The sequence below is a fragment of the Pleurodeles waltl genome, chromosome 10 (genome assembly GCF_031143425.1).
Source record: "Pleurodeles waltl isolate 20211129_DDA chromosome 10, aPleWal1.hap1.20221129, whole genome shotgun sequence".
In the NCBI taxonomy this organism is placed as follows: domain Eukaryota; kingdom Metazoa; phylum Chordata; class Amphibia; order Caudata; family Salamandridae; genus Pleurodeles; species Pleurodeles waltl.
Window position 1 is genome coordinate 241,892,786 of NC_090449.1, and position 20,858 is coordinate 241,913,643.

The 20,858-nt window shown below is 43.6% G+C and overlaps 1 protein-coding gene and 1 long non-coding RNA gene across 2 annotated transcripts in view; one reads left to right on the forward strand and one right to left on the reverse strand.

The window, feature by feature from the left end:
* The window catches only part of MOSMO (modulator of smoothened), a 114,426-nt gene extending 108,166 nt beyond the window's left edge, over positions 1–6,260 (forward strand). The window contains exon 3 of the mRNA XM_069210292.1: positions 4,824–6,260. Within this exon, the coding sequence (XP_069066393.1) occupies positions 4,824–5,008 (185 nt within the window). The 3' untranslated portion in view covers positions 5,009–6,260. The remainder of the gene's footprint in view (positions 1–4,823) is intronic.
* LOC138261391 (uncharacterized) overlaps positions 1–20,858 on the reverse strand; it is a 72,446-nt gene that overhangs the window by 492 nt on the left and 51,096 nt on the right. The gene's annotated exons all lie outside the window — the stretch shown is intronic.

A 20,858-nucleotide genomic window follows, 5' to 3' on the forward strand; every position in this document is an offset into this window, starting at 1 on the left:
GGCATGCCAACGAATGAGAGAAAAATAAATGACACCTTCTGAATCAGAACATGGTACATCATCATGTAGCCAGGCTACTGCTCAGAATATCAGTATGCCAGCCACATGCACCACATAAGGTCAAAAGGTAACATCCTGCAGCATCTGCCATAATCTTATGGTTGCAAAAGCTGAAACTGTAACAACTTTATTTATTTTTTTATTTTATTTATTTAATTTTTTGCAAGTCAAAAACCACTATTGCTAAAAAAAAAAATTCAAATTTTCTTCAAACTAGCTGTTATTGCACACTGTTGTTCTTTCATAATGTATTGGATTTAAGTTTTCCCCACGTTTCCAGTACATTTTCTGGAAAACAAGACAAATAAAAAATAAAAATGGTTCTTGTTAGAACCCCCACCACCGAATCACAGAGCTGTGTTTGAGTCTTTATTATTCATCAGTATTTTCATACATGTGTGAGTGCATATATAACTTTTCATTTTCATGTATAAGTTTTACCAGTTTCTGTGTAAGTGTCTCAGTCTATCCATAATTGTGTCCATGGGTGTGTTAGTGTATGTGTAAATCTGATCCTGGGTATGTCAAGGTATACAATAGTGTTTACCTGTGTGTTAGAATTGAAGCGTTACTATGTAACTGGCTTTTAGTTTCTGTATTAGCATCTCTGCCTGGGTGTCTCCGTATATGCATCAGTGTGTATCTCAGTGTGTTCGTGTGTGTATTAATGTGTCTCCGGATGTATTAATCTGTGCATCGGAGTTTGTCAGTGTATGCAGTCATGTGGGCCTGGGTTTGTCAGTGCATGCATCGTTTTTGCATTTGGGTGTGTCTGTGTATGCATTAGTATCTGTAATGCTGTATCAGTGATTGCATATGTTTGTACATGTCTGTGTTGGTGTATGCATGAGTTTTTGCCTGGCTATGGCAATGTAGAAGAGTCCAGCAGACGTAACAGTATATTGCTTTTAAAATTCTGACATTGCATGGAAAAGTTAGAGAAAAACGTGGAGAGAATTAAAAAAAAAAAAAAAAAAAAATGTAACTTCAATTTCAGCTTATTTGTTATTTGCTGTAGGATCTACACAAATGACCCCTTGGTGAATTCAGAATTTTGTCTACATTTCACAAATGTTTAGCTTTCTGGGACTACCTGTTTTTTTTTTGGGGGGGGGGGGGGGGGCACCTACGTTTTTGGTCCTGGGCTCAGCAGCCATCTAGGGAAACCTACCAAACCCAGACATTTCTGAAAACTAGACACCCGAGGGAGTCCAGGGAGGTGTGACTTGCATGGATCCCCCAATATTATCTTCCCCAGAATCTTCAGCAAACCTAAAATTTAGCACTAAAAAAAAAAAAAAAAGTTACAATAAATAAATCAGAAAATCACATTCTCCCCACATTTCTGTGTGGGACCACCGCACCAGGACAAATGTCCTACTACCCAACGTTCCCCTCAGTCTCCAGGTAAAAATGATACCTCACTTGTGTAGGTGGGCCAAGTGCCTGTGACAGGGAAGAGCTAAAACACGTTGAAATTGATTGAGAACCAAAGCTGGTCCAAAAGGGCAGTTTCGGGGGGAAAAAAATCATTTTTAGGCTGACAAGTGGGGCAGAATTTTTATTGGGATAGATGAGTCAATGATGGGTGGTAGGCTTTGTGTGGATTCCTACAGATTCCAGAAGGTTCCATCACAAAAATGGGGAACAAATGTGTTATTTCCAGCAAAGTTGGAGGTTGGCAGGGTATTGTGGGTAAGAAAATGGTGGTGGGTGCATGTGAAGCACACCACCCTGGACTCATTCAAATGTTTAGTTTTCAGATGTGTTTAGGTCTTGTGGATTTTTCTTAATACTGAATGTGAGAGTGTCTCTGTTAGAATTTAGTCTGTTTTTTTTTGTTTGTTTGTGTTTTTTATGCTTCCCAAGCTCTGTGGATCAAACTGCAGATTCACACCAGGCTCGCTGGGCCCAGCGGGTGGATCTGCGTATCTCGTGAAGCATAAAACAAAAAAAATTAAATAATTTTCCGCATTGCAAAGCCATTATTTGTCCCATCACCACAACTATATCAGCCTTAGAGGATCAGGGAACCTGTAACCTGACCCACTGCCCCCACATTTCATCCCCGAGGACCGTTTACCAAGAAAAGAAAATGGCAGCTGCAACATTTCTCTCAGGCTGCAGGCAGCCAATCAGATTCCTCCTGTGGCGCAAGGATCTCCGTATCGACCTGCCGTGGATCCACATACCTATATATCTATATCTTTTGGGCCTTAAATTTCTCCAAGACCACTGAACAGATTCACACCAAATCACAAAAGGCGTGATCTGCAAGAACAGAATCTAGCTTCATGCTAAAATTTGGTGTAATTCCGTTCAGTGGTTTGGGCTATAGGCGTGTCTAAAAGTTGTGTGGAAAAATGATAAAGGGAAATGTGTTTTGGGACCCCCCCTTTTTCTCGGCCCCCGCTTGACAGATCACCTTGAAACTTTCAAGACAGAAGCTGAACTTAGCAAAGTATAAGTTTTGAAAATTTCAGGAAGATTCCTCAGACAGCGCCAAAGTTAGAGCGCTTTTTTTTTGTCTTGCCTTTATCTATAGAAACTAGGTCCTTACTATAACCACTTACTGGCAACAACCAGTAGGTGAAAAATAAATATATATATATATATATATATATATATATATATATATATATATATATATATATATATAAAAAAAATAACAAAGGTTACAGGGACGTTATAGTTAGGTTCTGAATTTATTTGCACAAAACCAGAGAAATTCAGCAGTTATTTCAAGTAACTATAACTCGTGCCCCCACCATGCAGTTATTTCTTCAATGGTTTGACTTCTAGTGTTTCATTGATATTTTATTGATGATAAAGTTGTCATGGGTGCTGTAATATATGGGGTAATTAGCAGTGCATGGCGAGAGTGCGAGTTATAGTTACCTTAGGCAGCGAATTATATTTATTTTAAATAACTGGAACTGCTGAATTTCTCTGGTTTTGTGTGAAAAAACTCAGAACCTAACATCCCTGTAACATTTTTTTTTTTTTTTTAAGTGAGTTTCTATGTTTTTTTTTTTTTTTTTTAAATTAATTCTATTTCCTAACATTTTTACATAAAGTAATTTTCATTAGTGTACGTTAAGCCAACCATTGCCACACACGGCTTTTGGCCATGAGCAACAGGGGTTGGCTGCAGGGTAGGGCCTGCGGCCAACCTCCCTAACTGCCCAACCCTGTGCTGCACACATCCTTTGGCAGTGTGCGGCGAGAGTTAGCCACAGGACGAGAATAGGTGTGAGAGTGGATGTGAGAGGGTCTGTCTGGGAGTAAGAGTAGGTGTGACAGGGTATTTGGAGTGTGACAATGGGTGTGAAAGTCTCCGAGTGTATGTGTGGGTCTGAGTGTCTAAGTGGGTCTGTGAGTGGGTGGTTGCATGGTGCATGAGTAAGTGTGCATCTGTGAGTGGGTGTGTGTCTGTATGGGTGTGTCAGTAGTTGTGTGAATGACTCTGCCGCAAAGGAACTTTACTTGCCCTTTTATTCAACAAGAGTCCACAGCTTTGCATGAAATATCTACCCAAGTGGAGTTCTTTCGGCCTCCTTGGGTAAATATCTAGTATGTATTCTACACTACAGCTGCGTAATGTGAAGCTGCCCATCATCCTGGCAAAAAGGGGTAAAAACATATGCATACGGATATGGTAGACTGTGTAGGACCAAGCACATTTGCATACTCTTAGCTGTTGAAAGAGAGAACCATGGATGAGGGGGACTGCATGTTTCCCGGTCCCGATTTTGGCCCTGGGGGCCGTCCATCTGTCCTCGGTGGCCCACAGGTCACCCAGTGTGCAATGGGACCGCAAGGGGGAGACTAAAGCCCCCCCCACCCCACCCATGCCCCCCTACAAAAAAAAATACCCTGGGAACCTGGCCTACCTAGGGGAAAAATTTTGAAAAAAATGTAAAGGGGGGCCGGGGGTGTTAGACTGATCTATCTATCTATCTTCGGGAAAATCCATGAGTTCAGATCCCTGGATTTTCTGAACATTTAAAAAAAAAAAATGCTTTTTAGCCCTGGTAGAGTGCGAAGGGTCCTCCTAGACTTTGTTTTTTTTGTGTTCCCTGGGAATTGGCTGAAGCTGATTATGAGATGTTGCAGCCATTGTAAATCTGTAGATGCAGATTGCCGATGCAGGAGTTAACAAACTAGTTTTGCCAAGCAGCACTCGTAGTGTATTGCCATAATTTAGACAAGTGTAGATCATGCTTCCCAAATGTGACATGTTTTACATACACACAAAACTGATGTCGTTTGTGTAGGTGTTTAGTATATTGACTTCTGCTGTAGTACCCTGGGTATTTTCAGCAGTGACTAAAATGTGAGCCTCTCAAGGCATTTCGGGGGTTGTGAGAGGTGATAATTTATTTCTCTAAATTAAAATGACTTTTCCATGTTTAGTATAGTAGCAAATTTATAGACTGTTGTACTCCTTTACTGTCTTGAAACCGCTCTTTACTGTTATTCTTCCTGCTTTCATCTGCAAATTTGGCTGAGCCCACTGAATAGTTACTATTTAGTTACAGTGTATGTGCAAAGTAGAGCAAGTATTTTTGTCACACATGGTATCTGTTTCAAAGGATAGAAGTGGGAACTTTCCGCCCGTTCTGCTTGTATTTTGAACCTGAGGAATTAAAGCTCAAAGTAAAACTGTTAGAATATTTCATAATTTTTTTATTGTTTTATGCTCATACATGCTGTTCAATAATTGTCTGTTACTAATGTGCTGTTTTTCCTTTTGTTTTCAGTGATCCTTTTCTGTATGGCCGCTCTGATATTTCCGATAGGATTTTACATCAATGAAGTTGGTGGGCAACCATATAAATTGCCTCACAACACGGTAGTTGGCTCGTCATATGTACTGTTTGTTTTATCCATTTTCTTTACTATAGTTGGACTACTATTTGCAGGTAAAGTTTGTTTACCTGGCTGATAAAAGTCAGAACTGCGTGACATTTTTATATAATTTTCTGGCTTTTTCTGGAGGAAAGCAAGACCTCAAAGCACGTCGTAATCTCCGAAGGATGCTCAAGATGGGACTACTGAACTGTCACTGAGGAGGAACGCTTTGAATGGTTTTAACTATGCACTTTGGATACAAAAATGAAAGCCTTTTTCATTACCAAATACAGACAGCATTGACTTATCTCCTGCGCATATTAATGCAGTCAGGTCTGCACTGTGATGAGCTTGTGACGAAGAATGCTTTACACTGAGCAGCCTAATTGTCCCTTCATTATTGCACCTACTCCTGTTTAGAACTTCTAACCATTCAATTGAAACGTTCAGGTGTTTCTGAACTTGGGTAGCTGAGGGTTGCAAAGCAAGTCCAAGTGGGGCTGGCCTCACGGAGTATGAGATGTGTATTTTGTGACTTCAAGAATTGAACGCCTTTAGCTACCACAATGGTTGGACCTTGCATTTACTGAATAAATAAGCCGATAGATCAAAACCTGTAATGTAAAATAACACTACGCTTGTTTTTCCTTTCTGTTCCAATGTAGGAACTTCCCCATTCTTGACCACTTCCGGTTTGATGGGGGTAGGGGGTAAAGCGTATGGGTGGGTGCGGGCATAGAGGGCGCAGCTGTGGGCTTTTTTTTGGGTTGGGGGGGGGCTCCTTATATTTATATAAATCTATATTTTTTGCTGGTGCAGTATACAGTGTATATAGAAACGGTTCCTGGAAGAGAACTTCTAATGCTTTGCGAGCAAAAACACTGTGGTGTGCAAACTAAAACTCAATAGAAAAAGCCATTATTCTGGAGGCCACGTAGTAAAGGGAGTCTTCAGTATACCTCATTCTTTGTAGCAGCCCTTGATTTTAACAGGTTTTGTAAAAGGTACAAATAATCCCATGCCTTTATAGGTGCAATTTAATTTTAAGTTAAGCTTAAACTCTTTGTATGATAATTTATTTGTATATGAGGGTAAAAGGCAAGGTCATATCATTTAATGTTCAATTCTTGATTTTGAGAAACTGAGACTATTTAAATTATTAGGTATGTTGTACAGCAGTTCTTTTCTACTAGGTTTGTCTGTTACATTAACAAGCAATGCATCTCCACATGTTCAACTGTGAGCAGAGTTGTGTAACGAGGAACAAATTTCACTAGTGACGATAAAATGCAGCATTAAGGTGCAATGAACTTGATTCTGTAATAAAGTATTACACGTTGAACTAATTTCTTCAGAATTGTCTGTGAACCATGTGAAATTATGCATATTTTGCTTGTGTACTAAATAGAAATGCCTTAGTGGGTTTTGTAGGTTAGGTCTTTCTAGTAATATTTGTTATTTAGATTGATCAAAGTGCATCATTGCAATGGAGATGTCTAGCCGCAGATTCTTTTTCCATTTGATTATTCCCCAGGTGTCAGACTGGATCGGAAACATCTGTGGTACCGCTATACACCAGAAAGTGGTGCCTTGTGGCTCAGCACCTTTGCTGTTCTGCCCCCGAAATGACATGCCGGGCTTTAAAGGGCGCCACTCTTGCTCTGTGATGTTAGTTACTTTCTTTCCACGCCACCAGATGTAGATCCAGAATTAGTGTCAGAGAACCTTTACCTGTGATTTTTTATTGGAAAAAAAAGTTCAGTGTGCAAGGTATGTCACAGTCTAAAATAACAGGTTTTAATCCCTCTAAAGGACTTTAGCAAACAGATATCTGTGACAGATCCCCACCAGGTATGCCGATGGTGTCTGAGGTTGAGCCACAACTCTGCGGAGACCGCGCATTGATGAACCCGAATTCCATCCGGTATTGCGAGGGGAAACTTTACGTTGCCAATAACGAGACACAGCATTGATACCACTCCAAGCCTTGGTCCCATTTCCTTTCCTGGAGCTGCTGTAGAGGACGTTCCTTGTCCAGCTCCCAATCTTCAGGAAAGCACAAGGAACATAAGAAGTCGAAACGGAGTTCCTCTCTTTCTCCCCATCCCACTCACCCGATGAAGCCCATGGGTGCTCCCGCTCCCAAAGTTGGCCAACTTCTGAGAAGATTTCACAGTTGTTTCTGGCACAATGCAAATTTCTGGGGCTATCGACCATATCATCCCATTTGAAGATTTCCATGCAGCTCCAGCTCTTTGATATCTTGTGACTCCCTCTGGTGTGGATTTTGGCCCCACAGAGCCAAAAAGCCTTTCTCCTTCATTACTGTTGGGGTGGGGGGGTTGATTTTGGGCATAGTGGGACCCTCTGAGACACTTTTGTCCTCTGCTCCAGCACAGATGCTGCCCTTGGCACCCACCACCATGCAAGGCTCGAATATGTTGACAGATATGGCTCCTGTTGTAATTTCCGACACCGTGCCAGTCCAACTTCGACTGGTGCTACAACTGAATCTAGGCATTAGTTCTGCCTTAAAGCAGATCACTTTATCTCCCCATTCCCTTTTTGAAACGGATTCGGACAATGATGGTGACCCAAGTGATGAGTTTGCTCAGCCCCATACGGTTGATAATTAGTACGGTTGATAATTAGTACGGTTGATAATTAGTATGAGGTCTTGCAAGACACAGTGGGCTTGGATACCTTGCTGGAAATAGCCCTCTTCTCTCCTAAAGGGCCAGCAATGAAAAATCTGACTTTTATGCAGTGGTTATGCATAGGATGGCCGAAGCGCTTGACTTCCACCTGCCGACCATGGAAGTGAAAACAAATACACTGACCAAAGTCCTGAAGCCTAGCCAGACTGCCTCGGAGCCAGCCTCTCTTCCCAATCAATGAGGCCTTGACACATACTTTTCTAGGGACTTGGGCTAATCCTTGGTACTGGTCCTCCTGTAAAATGCCAGATTGCCAGGCTCCTCTGTCCTGCTCCAGGTGACCTGGCTATTTTGTCCTAGCCCCCCTCTCCGGAAAGTCTTGTGTTTCAAGCTTCCATTAGCCAGACTTACCCAACAATTTCTCGATTACTCTTGTGGTACGGAATCCAAGAGCGTGGAAACATTCAGGAAGAGGTTATTCTCTTCAGTCAGCTTGGCCCACATATTAATTCCTCCTGCCTGTTTAGCCACTATGCCCAAGCCCTTTTATACTCAGTGGCACAAGTGCTCCCAGGAGTTCCATAAGTCCTATGTCCTGTTTTTTCGCAGGCAATTCAGGGTGATTCCTGCTGATTTTACAATTAATTGTGGCTTGGACACCACCAGCTCTGTTGGGCAGGCCATTGGTTCCAGTGTTGCCATTCTCCACCATCAGTGGCTTCGAGCCATTGGGTTCTCTGGTAACACCCAGTCCTTACAAATGGACATACTTGGAGACAAGGCTGACAATGCCATTGAGCTCTTTGAGGACAGTAAGGCTTCCGCTCGGCCTCTCTACCCAGCTCACATGCAGCAGCAGCAATTCCACCATTCTTTTCCGATGTGGCATTCCATACCTTTAGCTTATCTCACTCCAACAGGGAACCCACTGTGGTCATCGTGTTGCCCAGTCTAAAAACTCACCTACCCTGTAAGCCAAACCCCACCCCAGCCCTGTCCCCGGAAGCCCCACCTCCACTCAGAGGGAGGCAGAATGCACGGATTTCTTTCCGGGTTGGCAAGCGATCACTTTGGACACGTGCTTCCTCCAAATTGTCCCCAGAGATTATGCCTTGCCCTTCCTTTCGTCCATACTGCATATTTCGCCGTCTACCCAGAGACTGATGGAGGATCAGCTCCCCACTTTGCAGCAGTAAGTGCTAACCCTTTTGAACAAAGGGGCTATAATAGAGGGGGTCGGCTCAGACGTAGGACGTTGCTATTCTCACTACTTTCTGGTATCCCAGAATGACTTAGGTCTTTGACATTTTTAGAACTGTGCCTTCTTAGTCTCTTCCTCCTGAAGGAGAAATTAAAGATTCTGACCCTATCTGCCCTAGTCCCTGGAGAATGGATGGTGGCCCTGGGCATGGTGGATGTCTGTTTCCATATTTCCAGCCTGCCGGCCCAGCAGCGCTACATTTGGTTCATTGTGGACTCTCCAGCGCCCATTGGGTGTTCACAAGAATGTTGGTAGTGGTTGCAGCACACCTTTGGAGTTTAGGGGTGCTAGTCTCCCTACCGCAATGACTGGCTGTTAAAGACTGGCTCGGCCCAGGCTGTTGTGAACCACCTACACACTGTGGAGAACTTCCTGTAATTTTTGGAGTTCACTCTAAATGTACCAAAGTCACGCCTGACTCCTTCCCAAATGCTCCCCTTCATCCAAGCATTCTGGACACTGTTCGGTTTCTGCCTACCCCCCTTTTAAGGGAGCCCAGGATTTCAGGATATGATCCTGAGCTTTCTGCCTTAGTCCTAGATTTCAGTGAGGTCACCTCTGAGGCTGTTGGGACTGATGGCCTCCTGCATCCTGCTGGTTGAGCATGCTAATTGGCATATGCTGACTGTAGTGGAATTGGAAGTCCCAGTGGGCTTCCGGAACCACGTCCAGACTGTGAAACATCTGCAATGGTGGCTACTTGACTGCAGCTGTGTCAGCAAGAGACCCGGCTCACTTCCCCAACCAGAGCTGACAGATGCATCGCTTTTGGGTTGCAGCGACCATCTGAGAAAGGGTCAGAACAGAAGCGTCTGTGCTCTGGTGAAGTCCAGGCACCATATAAACCTTCTGAAGTTGAGTTCCATTCGAGTGGCGCTGAAAGCCTTCCTTCCGCCCATCAAAGCGAGGCTTGTATAGGTGCTTACGAACAACACTGTTGCCATGTTCTGCTGCAACAACCAGGGTTGGGGGGGAGGGGTCACGGACCTTGTGCCAGGAGGCCCTGTTCCTCTAGAAATGGCTGGACCACCACAGTTTTTCTAGCAGTGAACCACTTGACAGTATCATTGAATGCCAGGGTGGATGAGCTCAGCTTTGGTGCCTAGCGGATCATGAATGGCAGCTATATCCAGAAGTGGTGCAAGGTCTCTCTTGTAAACGGGGAGAACCATGGCTCGATCTGTTCACCACCGCTAAGAATGCGCAGTATCCGCACTTAGAGTTTCCAAGGCATAGCTCTCTCAGAGACTTTTTACACTTAGAGTGAAACTCGGGACACATTTATGCTTTTCCACCAATTTTCATTCCTGCTCCGAGTTCTCAGGAAGATCAGGACCGACTGGGCATAAGTAATTTTCCAGTCTCCGGACTGGGTACAGAGTGTAAAGTATCCAGAACTCCTGGGCTTGAACATCTGTCTTTCCTGATCAGGCTCTCTATGGGATGGTATGCTGTTACAGCAAGAAGGTCAGGTTCTTCACTCCAGCTTTTGCAGCCTCCACCTTAATAGATGGAGATTTAGCTGTGACAGCTGACTACAGGGCGCAACCTCAACCCTCTACGAAGGAGTAGGAGAGGTTCCATTGCCTGGATCCCTAGAGAACACTCTGGTGCCACTGATTTAGAAGCAAAGACAACCAGGTGGATGGTCAGCTGTTTGTGGGATTCAGGGTTGTCAAAAAAAAAGGCACGGCTGTGCAGAAGCGTTCGATCATGCTCTGCATTAAGATCTGCTACGCAATAGCAAAGTAGCCACCTCTAAAAGGACTGCATGTCCATTCTGCCAGGGCCAAAGCTGCTACCACTGTTGGCACATGGCGTCCCTGTCCTAGTCATCTGCCAGGTGGCTACATGGGCATCCCTCCATACATTCATGGAGCACTCTTGTCTAGACAGCCAAGTCTGTTGAGAAGGGCACTTTTCTCGCTCTGTCCTGGAGGACTTTCTGATTTGCGTCTATCCACAACCCATCTCCCTGAGATACTGCTTTGGTATCTATTTGAAAGGTGAGGAGTCTGCTGCTATGTCTCAGAAGTATAGGTAATGCTCTTTCTGACAGCCTGTCTAGCTGCCAATTCCTCACCGTTCCTCCCTGTTACATGTTTGGACTCTGTCAGTATCCTTTAGTAGAAACCCAAGTCTAAGACTCTACACACTGTCTACCACTTTGCTTATTTATGGGGCTCCACATCTCTGGGCATTGACAGCCTCCAGAGAAATTGATGTTAGTTTGCAGGCGTGGTGCATATATAGGCGCCGCATGGCATTTCTAGAGCAGAACTGCGCCAGCGCAGTGCTGCAAGGCACCGCCTTCCTGAGCACAGAGATACTGTGGAAAAGATTCCACATCCTGCTTGAGGCCTGGGGAATATCCAAAAGGCGAGGAATCTGCAGATATGTAGAATCTACCAGAAAGAGCGTTATCGAAGGTAAGTAACAGACTGTAAAATTTGTTGAAACCAAGATTAATTGATTTTTAGATGTACCTTGTCAATTAGAGAGACTCATTGATTAATAAACAATGGGGTTAAGATGCAGGCCAAGCACGTAGAAATTGCAATGTCCTATAACATATATATTTTTTTTAACATGTTCTACTTTAAAAATACCCCTGCTGTCCTCCCAAACGCTCCTAATCCCCCAAAAACGGAGAAAACAGTTTTATGTCCAGGGTATGTTATGAAATGTAGCATGCTGCTGCTCTCTGACCATCAATACAGAGTGTGAATGAACTCTGTTAAGACATTTATTTGGATACTGTCCATAAATTTCCCTACAGGTCTAATATTTGACTAGTCATTAATCAAGATTATAGCAACGTTGCTTGCGAGGTAGACCTTAAGATCTAAATCTGTCTCCTGGCCAAATGGAGTGTAATAAGACGTAAATGTTTTAGTGCCCATGAAACAATCGATTGTTAGCCCAGCGTGTCTCGGCAGGCTGTTGATGGACATCATGCTGCAGTTTGATATAAACCAAACACTGTAGTTCACTTTAAGGAACTAATAACACACATACATTTTGGGTGTAGAAGATAAGTCATCTTTAGTTGTAACCTGATCTACTGTCCTTTACCTGTTACTGTGAGAGCAGTCCAGAATGCTGGAGCAGGGCATTTGTGATGAAATATTCTACTGCTTGATTTAGATCCGTGGAGTGCCAGTATTATGTTTTCAACAATTCCCCGGAAGTACAGACAGGTCGTTAGTTTTGGGAGATCATCAAACGTTGGACACTATCAGATTAGAATACAATAGAGAGTGCCACCAACATAATGTTTCCTGCAATGCATACACTCCACCTCTTGAAGAGCTCTGCAGTGCAACCTTCAGACCTTCACGACTGTACCATTCATCTCCTGGACCCACAGCTTCCACAGGATTGAAAATAGGATGCTGCAATGCTTGTCAAGAGGAGCACCACATTGAGGAGGGATGCCACTGCTGAAAGGTATGAGCTGGGATAGAGGTGTGCGGATGTTGAAGACACAAGACTGTTATTTCCTCAACTGCACAGCAGGCCACCAGGTGAGTCACACCACACTCACCCTCTTATCTGTAGTCCTCCAGTGTGGATATGTCTAGTAGGAAGAACCAGATTAATTACTACACAAAAGCCCAAAAGGCATCATAGTTGAAGGTGTGGGTGCATTGCAATACAGCTACCAATGCTACACTCTACCATTGGCAGCCAGCCTGTTGAGGCTGGGAGCAGACTGTGATCTGAAGTGAAAAAGCAGGTCCTCTGCTCTCCTGCTTTGGCCACGATATATTGACCATTTTGTAAGTGGTTGGCACCTTTGCAGCTTGTCCATTTATACCTGCCGGCAGCCAGATGCCCTCTGGCACATTGAAGTTAGATTTCCAGGTTGACTTAGGCCCTTCAGTGTTAGTACATTGCTCCATAGACACAGAATGGGTAAAACTCTTTCATACATAAGGCCCATAGTCTTTTAGGGAAGGGTGATCCAGCGTAAACAAATCAACCCCTCAGTGCTCCACCCTTGTAGGATGTTTGCTTAAATTTTATATTGCCTTAAGATCTCCATGAAGGGACGAATGGATGTGTTTGAGTGCCATGTTCACCCTTTATCCAGTAAGCAGTGATTGAGGGACCTTTACTTTGAGGGTTTCGACTCCGTGCCTGAATATCTCTCCTTGTGCATGCTTGGTCCAGTTTGACATTTGTGGATTTCTAAGCTTCCAGTACATGGCACTAGCAGACAAGTTCTCTAGTGTCTTGAAATCGTTATTACCACTTTACTTCTCTAAGTGTTGTTGATTTGTTGAGTGAAGCTTGTGAGGAATCTATCTTAACTGGAGGCTTAGTGGCAGTGCTGTTTGTCTCCACCACTTAACGTGCTCCTGCTTCACACATTCAGATGCCAGTTCTGCATCCGTCTGAATACAGTGGACCATTTTCAGCATTGTTCATATTCAGCCACATTCCCGCCTAGACTGGTCGTGTCTTAAGGGAGGTTTGTTTCCGACTCGTGGCTTCCAGAATTGCCCTACCCTCCGCCTTACCTCTCCTCTGCTGTTAGGAGTCTTTAGATCCCAGTGTTACCTTAATAAGAACCACACACACTTTAGGAGGTTTACCCAATAAGGGGAAATGCAGTGGGTTGGTTGATTCTCATGCATGACCTGACAAGTGATCTTAGCAGTCGTGAGGTGGTCTGCTCTGAGGGCTATCTTCCCACCATGGACTAATTGTGTGATTTAAAATATGATGGCAAGACTTAAGTGGAGGTAAACTGTTAATATTATTTTGGAAGCTTTTCAACCAATGGAGCATCTTCTGATGGGATGATCTTTTCCTTAACAATAACATAGCAGAAGGAATTTCCACTTTCTCATTAAAGGAGAGGATTTGTGTTCGACAATCATCTCTAAAGTAGGCTCATACGGTTGTTAATTTTAGGGAAATAGGACTGTCTGCTTTATTGCTTGGTATTGTAGTGCATCCCTACCTCATGTTGAGGCCCCAAAGTGCTCATGAAGTGGATGTGAATCATTACCATTTCTGTAGTGCATGGATGGGAGGTGAGTGTTGGTTGAGGTGTTGTTTATTACTGTTTCACGGCATATCAGTGTGTTAAGCGCGTGTGCCATATTTGGCAGCATGTAGGTGTGGCTTATAGATGTGGTTGCAAATATGTTTATGTTGGGGCTGTTTTCCATCTGGTGACTGAGAGAAGGAGGTAGAAGTCTGGGCAGTGGATCTTCAGGAACACCTGACCCTCATATCTTCGAAAATAAATAGCCATCAGTAGATGCAGAATAAAACAACCCCTTTTCCTGTAATAAATGTCATACCAGTGGAAGAGAAAAACAAACGTTTTATAACCATAACCCTGTTTATCCATTAGTAGGTTATGAAACCCTGCATGTAAAGTGGCTTGTTTGGTGATAAAGAGTTACTAAAACTATTCTGCTGAGGCCCATCTACAGAATACACTCTTCAAAAAATAGCAACATTTTTAGGCCATATGGTGTGCTCATGTCTCAGATCTTTGTTGAAGATGAACGGATGATGACAATCCATGCAGTAAGGATGGATTAGGAATGTCTCCTTTTTAACATGACAGGGTACTGTCCAACAAAATGCAGGTTACTAGATGAAAATAAGAATGTTCAATTAGTTCTCTGCATTGATGATAAATGCCTACAGTGGCAGAAGAGTAATTAGCTCAACCTCCTGAGTTTGATGTGAAAAAAGCAAATGAGGTCACAATAAGTACGGAAGTGAATGTACTGTTTGTCTGGACTGGCAGGACGTTTTGAAGTAATGAACTAGGGAGCAGTATCATCCATTAAAAAAGTCCAAACACAGTCAACTACTAATAAATAGTGATGACCTGAAGTGGAAGGTTAATCACACAGGCATTGGCAAAGCTAATTGGGCAGACCTTTCAAAGGCATTGCCCAACATTTTGGCTTTGCCAGGGCTTATTTCTGGTGCTAAACAGCATTGGCAGAAAGATAAAAAAAAACTTGCTGATGCTGACCCCAATGGCATTAACAACAAAATAAAGGTATTATGGCTGGCACCATTTTGATGACTTAATGCACGGGCACGCATCACCACGCATGGAGGCTTCATGATGCTGCGGTGGCCTTACTTTTTAGGGGCGAGCGAAAATCGCTCCATCCCGTGTTGTAATCTCTCTTTGAGCTTCAAACTTTGCCCATGTGACATCAGTCTCTTTCATTGGTTCGTGGGCTTGCCTTTTAAAATCTGCTTGCTTTCATTAGTGAAAGGCATGCATAAGTGATGCCTTTCCCGGTGTTAGCCATCCTTGAGCGCAGCGACCAAGTACTGAAAACATACGAGGCTCCCCGTTCTCCTTCCGGTTTCTGGACTACTTTTTCCTCTTTTGTTTCGCAGCCCGACCTTGCTGGGCAGAAGTCGAGAGCTTTGCATGACATCGACCCTGTTACATAGTTAGTTGCACTTTTGCCAGTTACGTAGATAATTGCACTTTTGCCAGTTACGTAGATAATTGCACTTTTGCCAGTTACGTAGATAATTGCACTTTTGCCAGTTACGTAGATAATTGCACTTTTGCCAGTTACGTAGATAATTGCACTTTTGCCAGTTACGTAGATAATTGCACTTTTGACAGTTACATGGATAATTGCACTTTTGCCGATAGGTTTCACTACGAGTGAACTTTTATTTCCCTTTGTGTGTCTGCTTTGCACTGATGGTGGCCGTCAGCTCGCTTATATGAAACTTTTACTTTTCAGTTTATATGGCAAGAAAAGTCCAGTAAGTTATGTGAAACTGTTTTATTTTCAATTTGTGGCAAGAAACGTCCAGTTAGGAGTTTACAATGCTAATTGCTCTAGCAAACGCAAGACCCATTGCATTGCAAATGCTTGTTTGTTTTACTTTTAATTTACCGTTCTGAACTGGTGAACACCCACCTTGGAGCAGAAAAAATAGAAGAAACACATGAAAGTGCCACAGGAAGAACAAGGTTGCAGCCAGTGGGCAGTCACAAAAACAAACCTTTAACAAAAAAAATAAAAACCTGCTACGGGAGGAGCGGGATATCGGAAGGAGCGGGATATCGGGAACTCAACACTGCCAAGGAGTAACTGTATTGTGAAGGGTGCTGAGCAACATAACGCTTGGCAGGGAAGCAACAGAGAATCTGGATGAGTCGGGAAGGGGTAGAAATTAGAGGAAGCAGCGCACATTGAAAGAAAATAAGTTCCCCGAATGTACGCATATAACTAATCCAACCAAGTGCTATAAAACAGCTGTACTCCAGGGAGGAACACAAACAAGAGAAGGAAGAAAAGTAGCAAGTAAGTAAGGTAAATTATGTCAACGAATTAAAAGCAATCGCCTGATCCAAAGCCCGCTCCAAGTATAGATACTGTACACAATAGGTGTTTTGGCATCTGAAAAACAAGAGCTGTCTGGAGGCTAGGCCTAAAAAGTACCTAATGTCACCGGATTAAAGCATGTGGAATAAATTGGTTCTAGTATGGGGGATCTGAACAAAAAAGGGTGGTTTGGGTCACAAGGGCAAACCTGCAGTAGTAACCACTGGATGGATCTATTTTGAGTAAAATTATGCATACATTTGTGGCAATGTAGACATGTATCATTTTGTAACTAAGAAAGGAATTGCCTGACAAAAACAAGTGTCTTTATATGGAAAAGAATAGTTTCACTCAAGAAAATACAATTAGTTTACAATTTCAAGGTATCACATTTTCGTGCCAGAATTGAATCTAAAACAGTGACTAATCACAGCCCTGTGAGACTTGACATAATAAACTAAAACGCTTTCATATGCTAAAGTGCTGACATACGCTATTGAAAAAAACGACTTAATGCTTCTCTTGAAATTACATCACTTTACTGACAAGACGGCACTGGGTGAGGTGTACATTCATTAAAAAAAATTGTTACGACTGGGGAAAAAAAAAACATTTGGCTAACAAAAGGGCAACCACCAAAGCGCATCAAACCAGACCTTTAAAAGATCTGAAAGCAGTTACATTTCTAAGGCTGGAAGTAACAAAACGCATTTCCTTCATTCGAGTGCAGGTGAGCAATGGGTTGAAAGAACAGTTCGTATTTGCCTAACTATGTGTTTTTGAGTATGCCTCGGCTTATTTAGGTTATTTCAGACCTGATGAAGTACACAGCCTTCCGTGGTTGGTTGAATTGTAGGGCCTCACGTAACTGTTTAACAGATCAGATTAACATGCATGGCAGAGGGGAGCTTCATCTACCTGTGCTGTTAAACTTCATGTTTCGGAAGCAAAAAATATACTTCTTAAAATGACCCCAGAGTCATTGTACCCCTTCGCTATTTTCCCTATTTTTTGTCCTCTCAACCTACTTCCATTTTGTGGTGGAAACCAGTGTGTGAACCATGGGTGAACCAGAAAAGCTATACATTTCTGAAAACTAGACAAAATTCTGAATTCAGAAAGGGGTCATATCAGTAGATCCCTCAAGGTCTTCCTAAGGAAAATAACTGTTGAATTAAAGAAATATTGAAAATTAGTAGGGAAAAAACAGGCATTTGTGACATTTTCATCTGTAACTTTTGTTGCAGTGGCAGATTGACAAAAGCAATATACCACTGTGTCCAGTAGACCCTTCTGGTTGTGGGGATATATAGGGTTTGTAGGTTCTCAAAGAACCCAAGGTACCCAGAGCAAACAGCCGAGCTGCACCATACAATTATTTTTTTATTGACTACCAATTTTTATGGCGAAATAAAATGGGTATCAAGAAAACGTAAGTATTTATGGAAAGGACACGAGATGTACAGTTTAGGAGGAGCGGTTATTTCTACATTTCTGAATTTGTCGGTACTCGTACTATGGTATGATTGAAGGGTATTTTACAAAATGTAATCTTTCTTATACACTGGCTTACGTTTGAAAAAGACAAATGATGCGAAATCTAATTGGTAATAACAGGTGTCCTATTTTATGCTCCCACAAGTCTGATAAAAAATGGTACCTCACTTGTGTGGGTAGATCTATTGCCCACAACAGGAAACAGCCCAAAACACAACATAAAAGCAGCACTTTTTTTCACCTAAAACTGACCCTCTTTTTCCAATGTTGGTAAGTCTACTTTATGGACCATAGCTCAGCTGGCACCTTGGGAACCTGGCCAACCTATGCATTTTTTGAAAATTAGACATCTAGGGGTATCCAGGGTGGGTTGACTTGTGTGGTTCTCACCATGTTACCCAGAATCCCTTGCAAACCTCAAACTTTGACTAAAAAACACATTTTCCTCACATTTCTGTGATGGAAAGCTCTGGAATCTGCAGAGAGCCACAAACTTACTTCAACCCAGCATTCTCTGAAGTCTCCCGATTAAAAATAGTACCTCACTTGTGTGGCTGGGCCTAGTGTCTGCACCAGAACAAATCAAACCAAGGTCAAGGCGGGTCCCTTTGTGAGGACTCCCATTGATGTTAGTTTGATCAGTTCCTGTCCCCGGTACTAGATCCAGCCACACAAGTGGGGAAACGCAGGGTGGTAGGAATTTTGAGGTTTCCTTCTGATTCTGGAAGAATATGGCATGGAGATGCAAGGAATATGTGTGATGTAGTCACATTTTGAGGTGTGCAGGGCAGTGTGCCGAAGAAAATTTGGGATCCACAGTAGGCACACCACCCTGTACTCCCATTGGTGTCTAGATTACGAAAATATCTAGAGCTGGTAGATTTTCGCTAGAGACAATGTACATCCTGGCACAGAAAGACAGAAAAGACAAATATTACTTCACAACCATCTAGTACACACACTCACATAGTGGTTGGATTGGGCACGAGGGTGAGTGAAAGGTTCAAAATGTACATTTTATTAACTAGAGATTTCACAAAAATGAAATACACTGTTAATACTTGAAAGGTCACAACACTGAACCAATTACTCAAAGCTCATGAGCTGTAAAGCTTCGTCAAGACGCCAACTGATTTACATGCCATTCACTCACCTTTCATGTGTGACACACAAGACCATTCACACCGCCAGCCACAGGCCAAGCACATTACAACACTCACATCAACAGTCAGTGCCATTCAAGGGCCCATCACTTCCATACGCCCACATGACTGACACAGCAATCACACGGGCTGGTGGCTGATGGAGTTTGTGGACTGGTGTCCGGCTACCAGTGTGTGTAGTGACCAGCAGCATGTCACTACTCACATACCACCAGCCAGCTCGCACACCACCAGCCAAGCGCCAGTCCACGCACACCGCCATTATATATATATATTTATATATATATATATTTTTTTTATTCATACAAAAAGGAAAATCAACTCAATAGGAATGTAGATGCAAAACTATACCTACAAAAACAAATGCTATAACTAGATACATCACATTAATTGCAACTGTAATATCTGCACAAAAAATATAAAACAATACAGATCAGTCATTTCACTTTTACGCTCATGGTTGCTCCCAATAATCCCATTGTGTGAGGTACAATTTAAAACATTCTGGCACACATAGCCCATGATTAGGACACTCTGGGCAGAACATGCAACTCTGTTTCAGCACACCTCTTCAGACACTGACTCTACATCTCGTACTGCCACACCCTCCACCACTCCAGCTCCAGAAACACTTGCCTGTTCCACTACAGCAAGGCTGCCTATCACAGACTGCTGAAACTGAACAAATGTCATCTTTGAAACTGGAGAACAATCCTCGAATACAACAAAAGCATTGAAGGTTGCTAAATGTAATAAATGGATAACCAACTTCTTATTCAAAATGTAAGACTTACAAACAGCTGTGTAAAGTTCCAACCTCTGATCTACTCTATCTACACCACCCATGTGCTGATCGCAGTCTAAATTGCAAACAGGATCTGATGGAGACTTCTAGTTGCAGATTCCTTACTGTAGAATTTCCCCCAGGCATCAAACCGGATCTAGAGTTGTTTTCTTCAAACAATACCCTTGCGCGACGGTAGGTGGTGTTGGTTGACTCCGTGGGTGCCATTGGCGTCAGTCGCCGTGTTGACGTTGGGAGTAGTACATAGACGCCGCCTCAGCACAGTGACGTCCGTTCTTTTCTTTCCGCGCCACGTGCTGATCCGGAGAGAGCTACCCTGGTCTCTTTTTGACCGTGTTCGAAAGTTTTGTCGAGGTTTTTTTTGGTGCGTTGAGATGTCCCCAAAGACCGGTTTCAAGCCGTGCGAGGACTGTCGCTGCATGATGTCGGTGACTGATCCGCATCAGGTCTGTTTGTGGTGCTTGGAGCTCGACCATGACCCTAAGCTGTGCTCTGACTGCTGGGCCATGCACCCGAAGACCTTGAGGGAGCGGTCCCTCAAGCTCATGGCGGCCAGACGCTAAACTCCGTGTAGGTCCCGGTCTCGCCCGGGGGTGGAAGGTCTCAAAACCGCTCGCAGAGCCACCATCATTCTTCATCCTCCAAGTCTTCAGGCACAGGTAAGAAGTCGTCAGTGGTCCCGTCGCCCTTCGACTTCACCCCGTCGCTCGGCTGATGCGTCGCAGGAGGAGTGTTGACGCTCGAGGCCTCAGTCTTAGGAGCCTGTTTCTGGGTCTGCCCCCTGCATTACCAAATTTCCGGGAACCGGAGCAACCCCTGCCCAATTAAAGGAGTTTTATGAGGCCATGCGCCTCATTTTTGGCAGGCCAACCCCGATACGGCTTCTTTGGGCCCATGGGGTTTGGTCGGGGGGCCTTCGGATTCTGCGCCTTCTGCTTTGGCCACCGAGGTCCCCTCTGGATCCGCACCGATGCAGGTTGTACCACTGAGACCTTCCCCCAGTGCCGTTTCGATTGTCGACGCTCCCGACATCAGTGGTGCCCACCATCAACGTCAACCCGATCCTCATTCCCAATGACTCAGTCATAACGGCGTCGGCCGCCGCCTCGTCTTTGATGGGGCCTACTCACCTGGGTCAGATTTGGGTGCTTTTCCTTATGGGTACCAATTCGGGGAAGGATTGGAGGGTTCCCTGGAGCCTTATGAATACCAGGATGACCC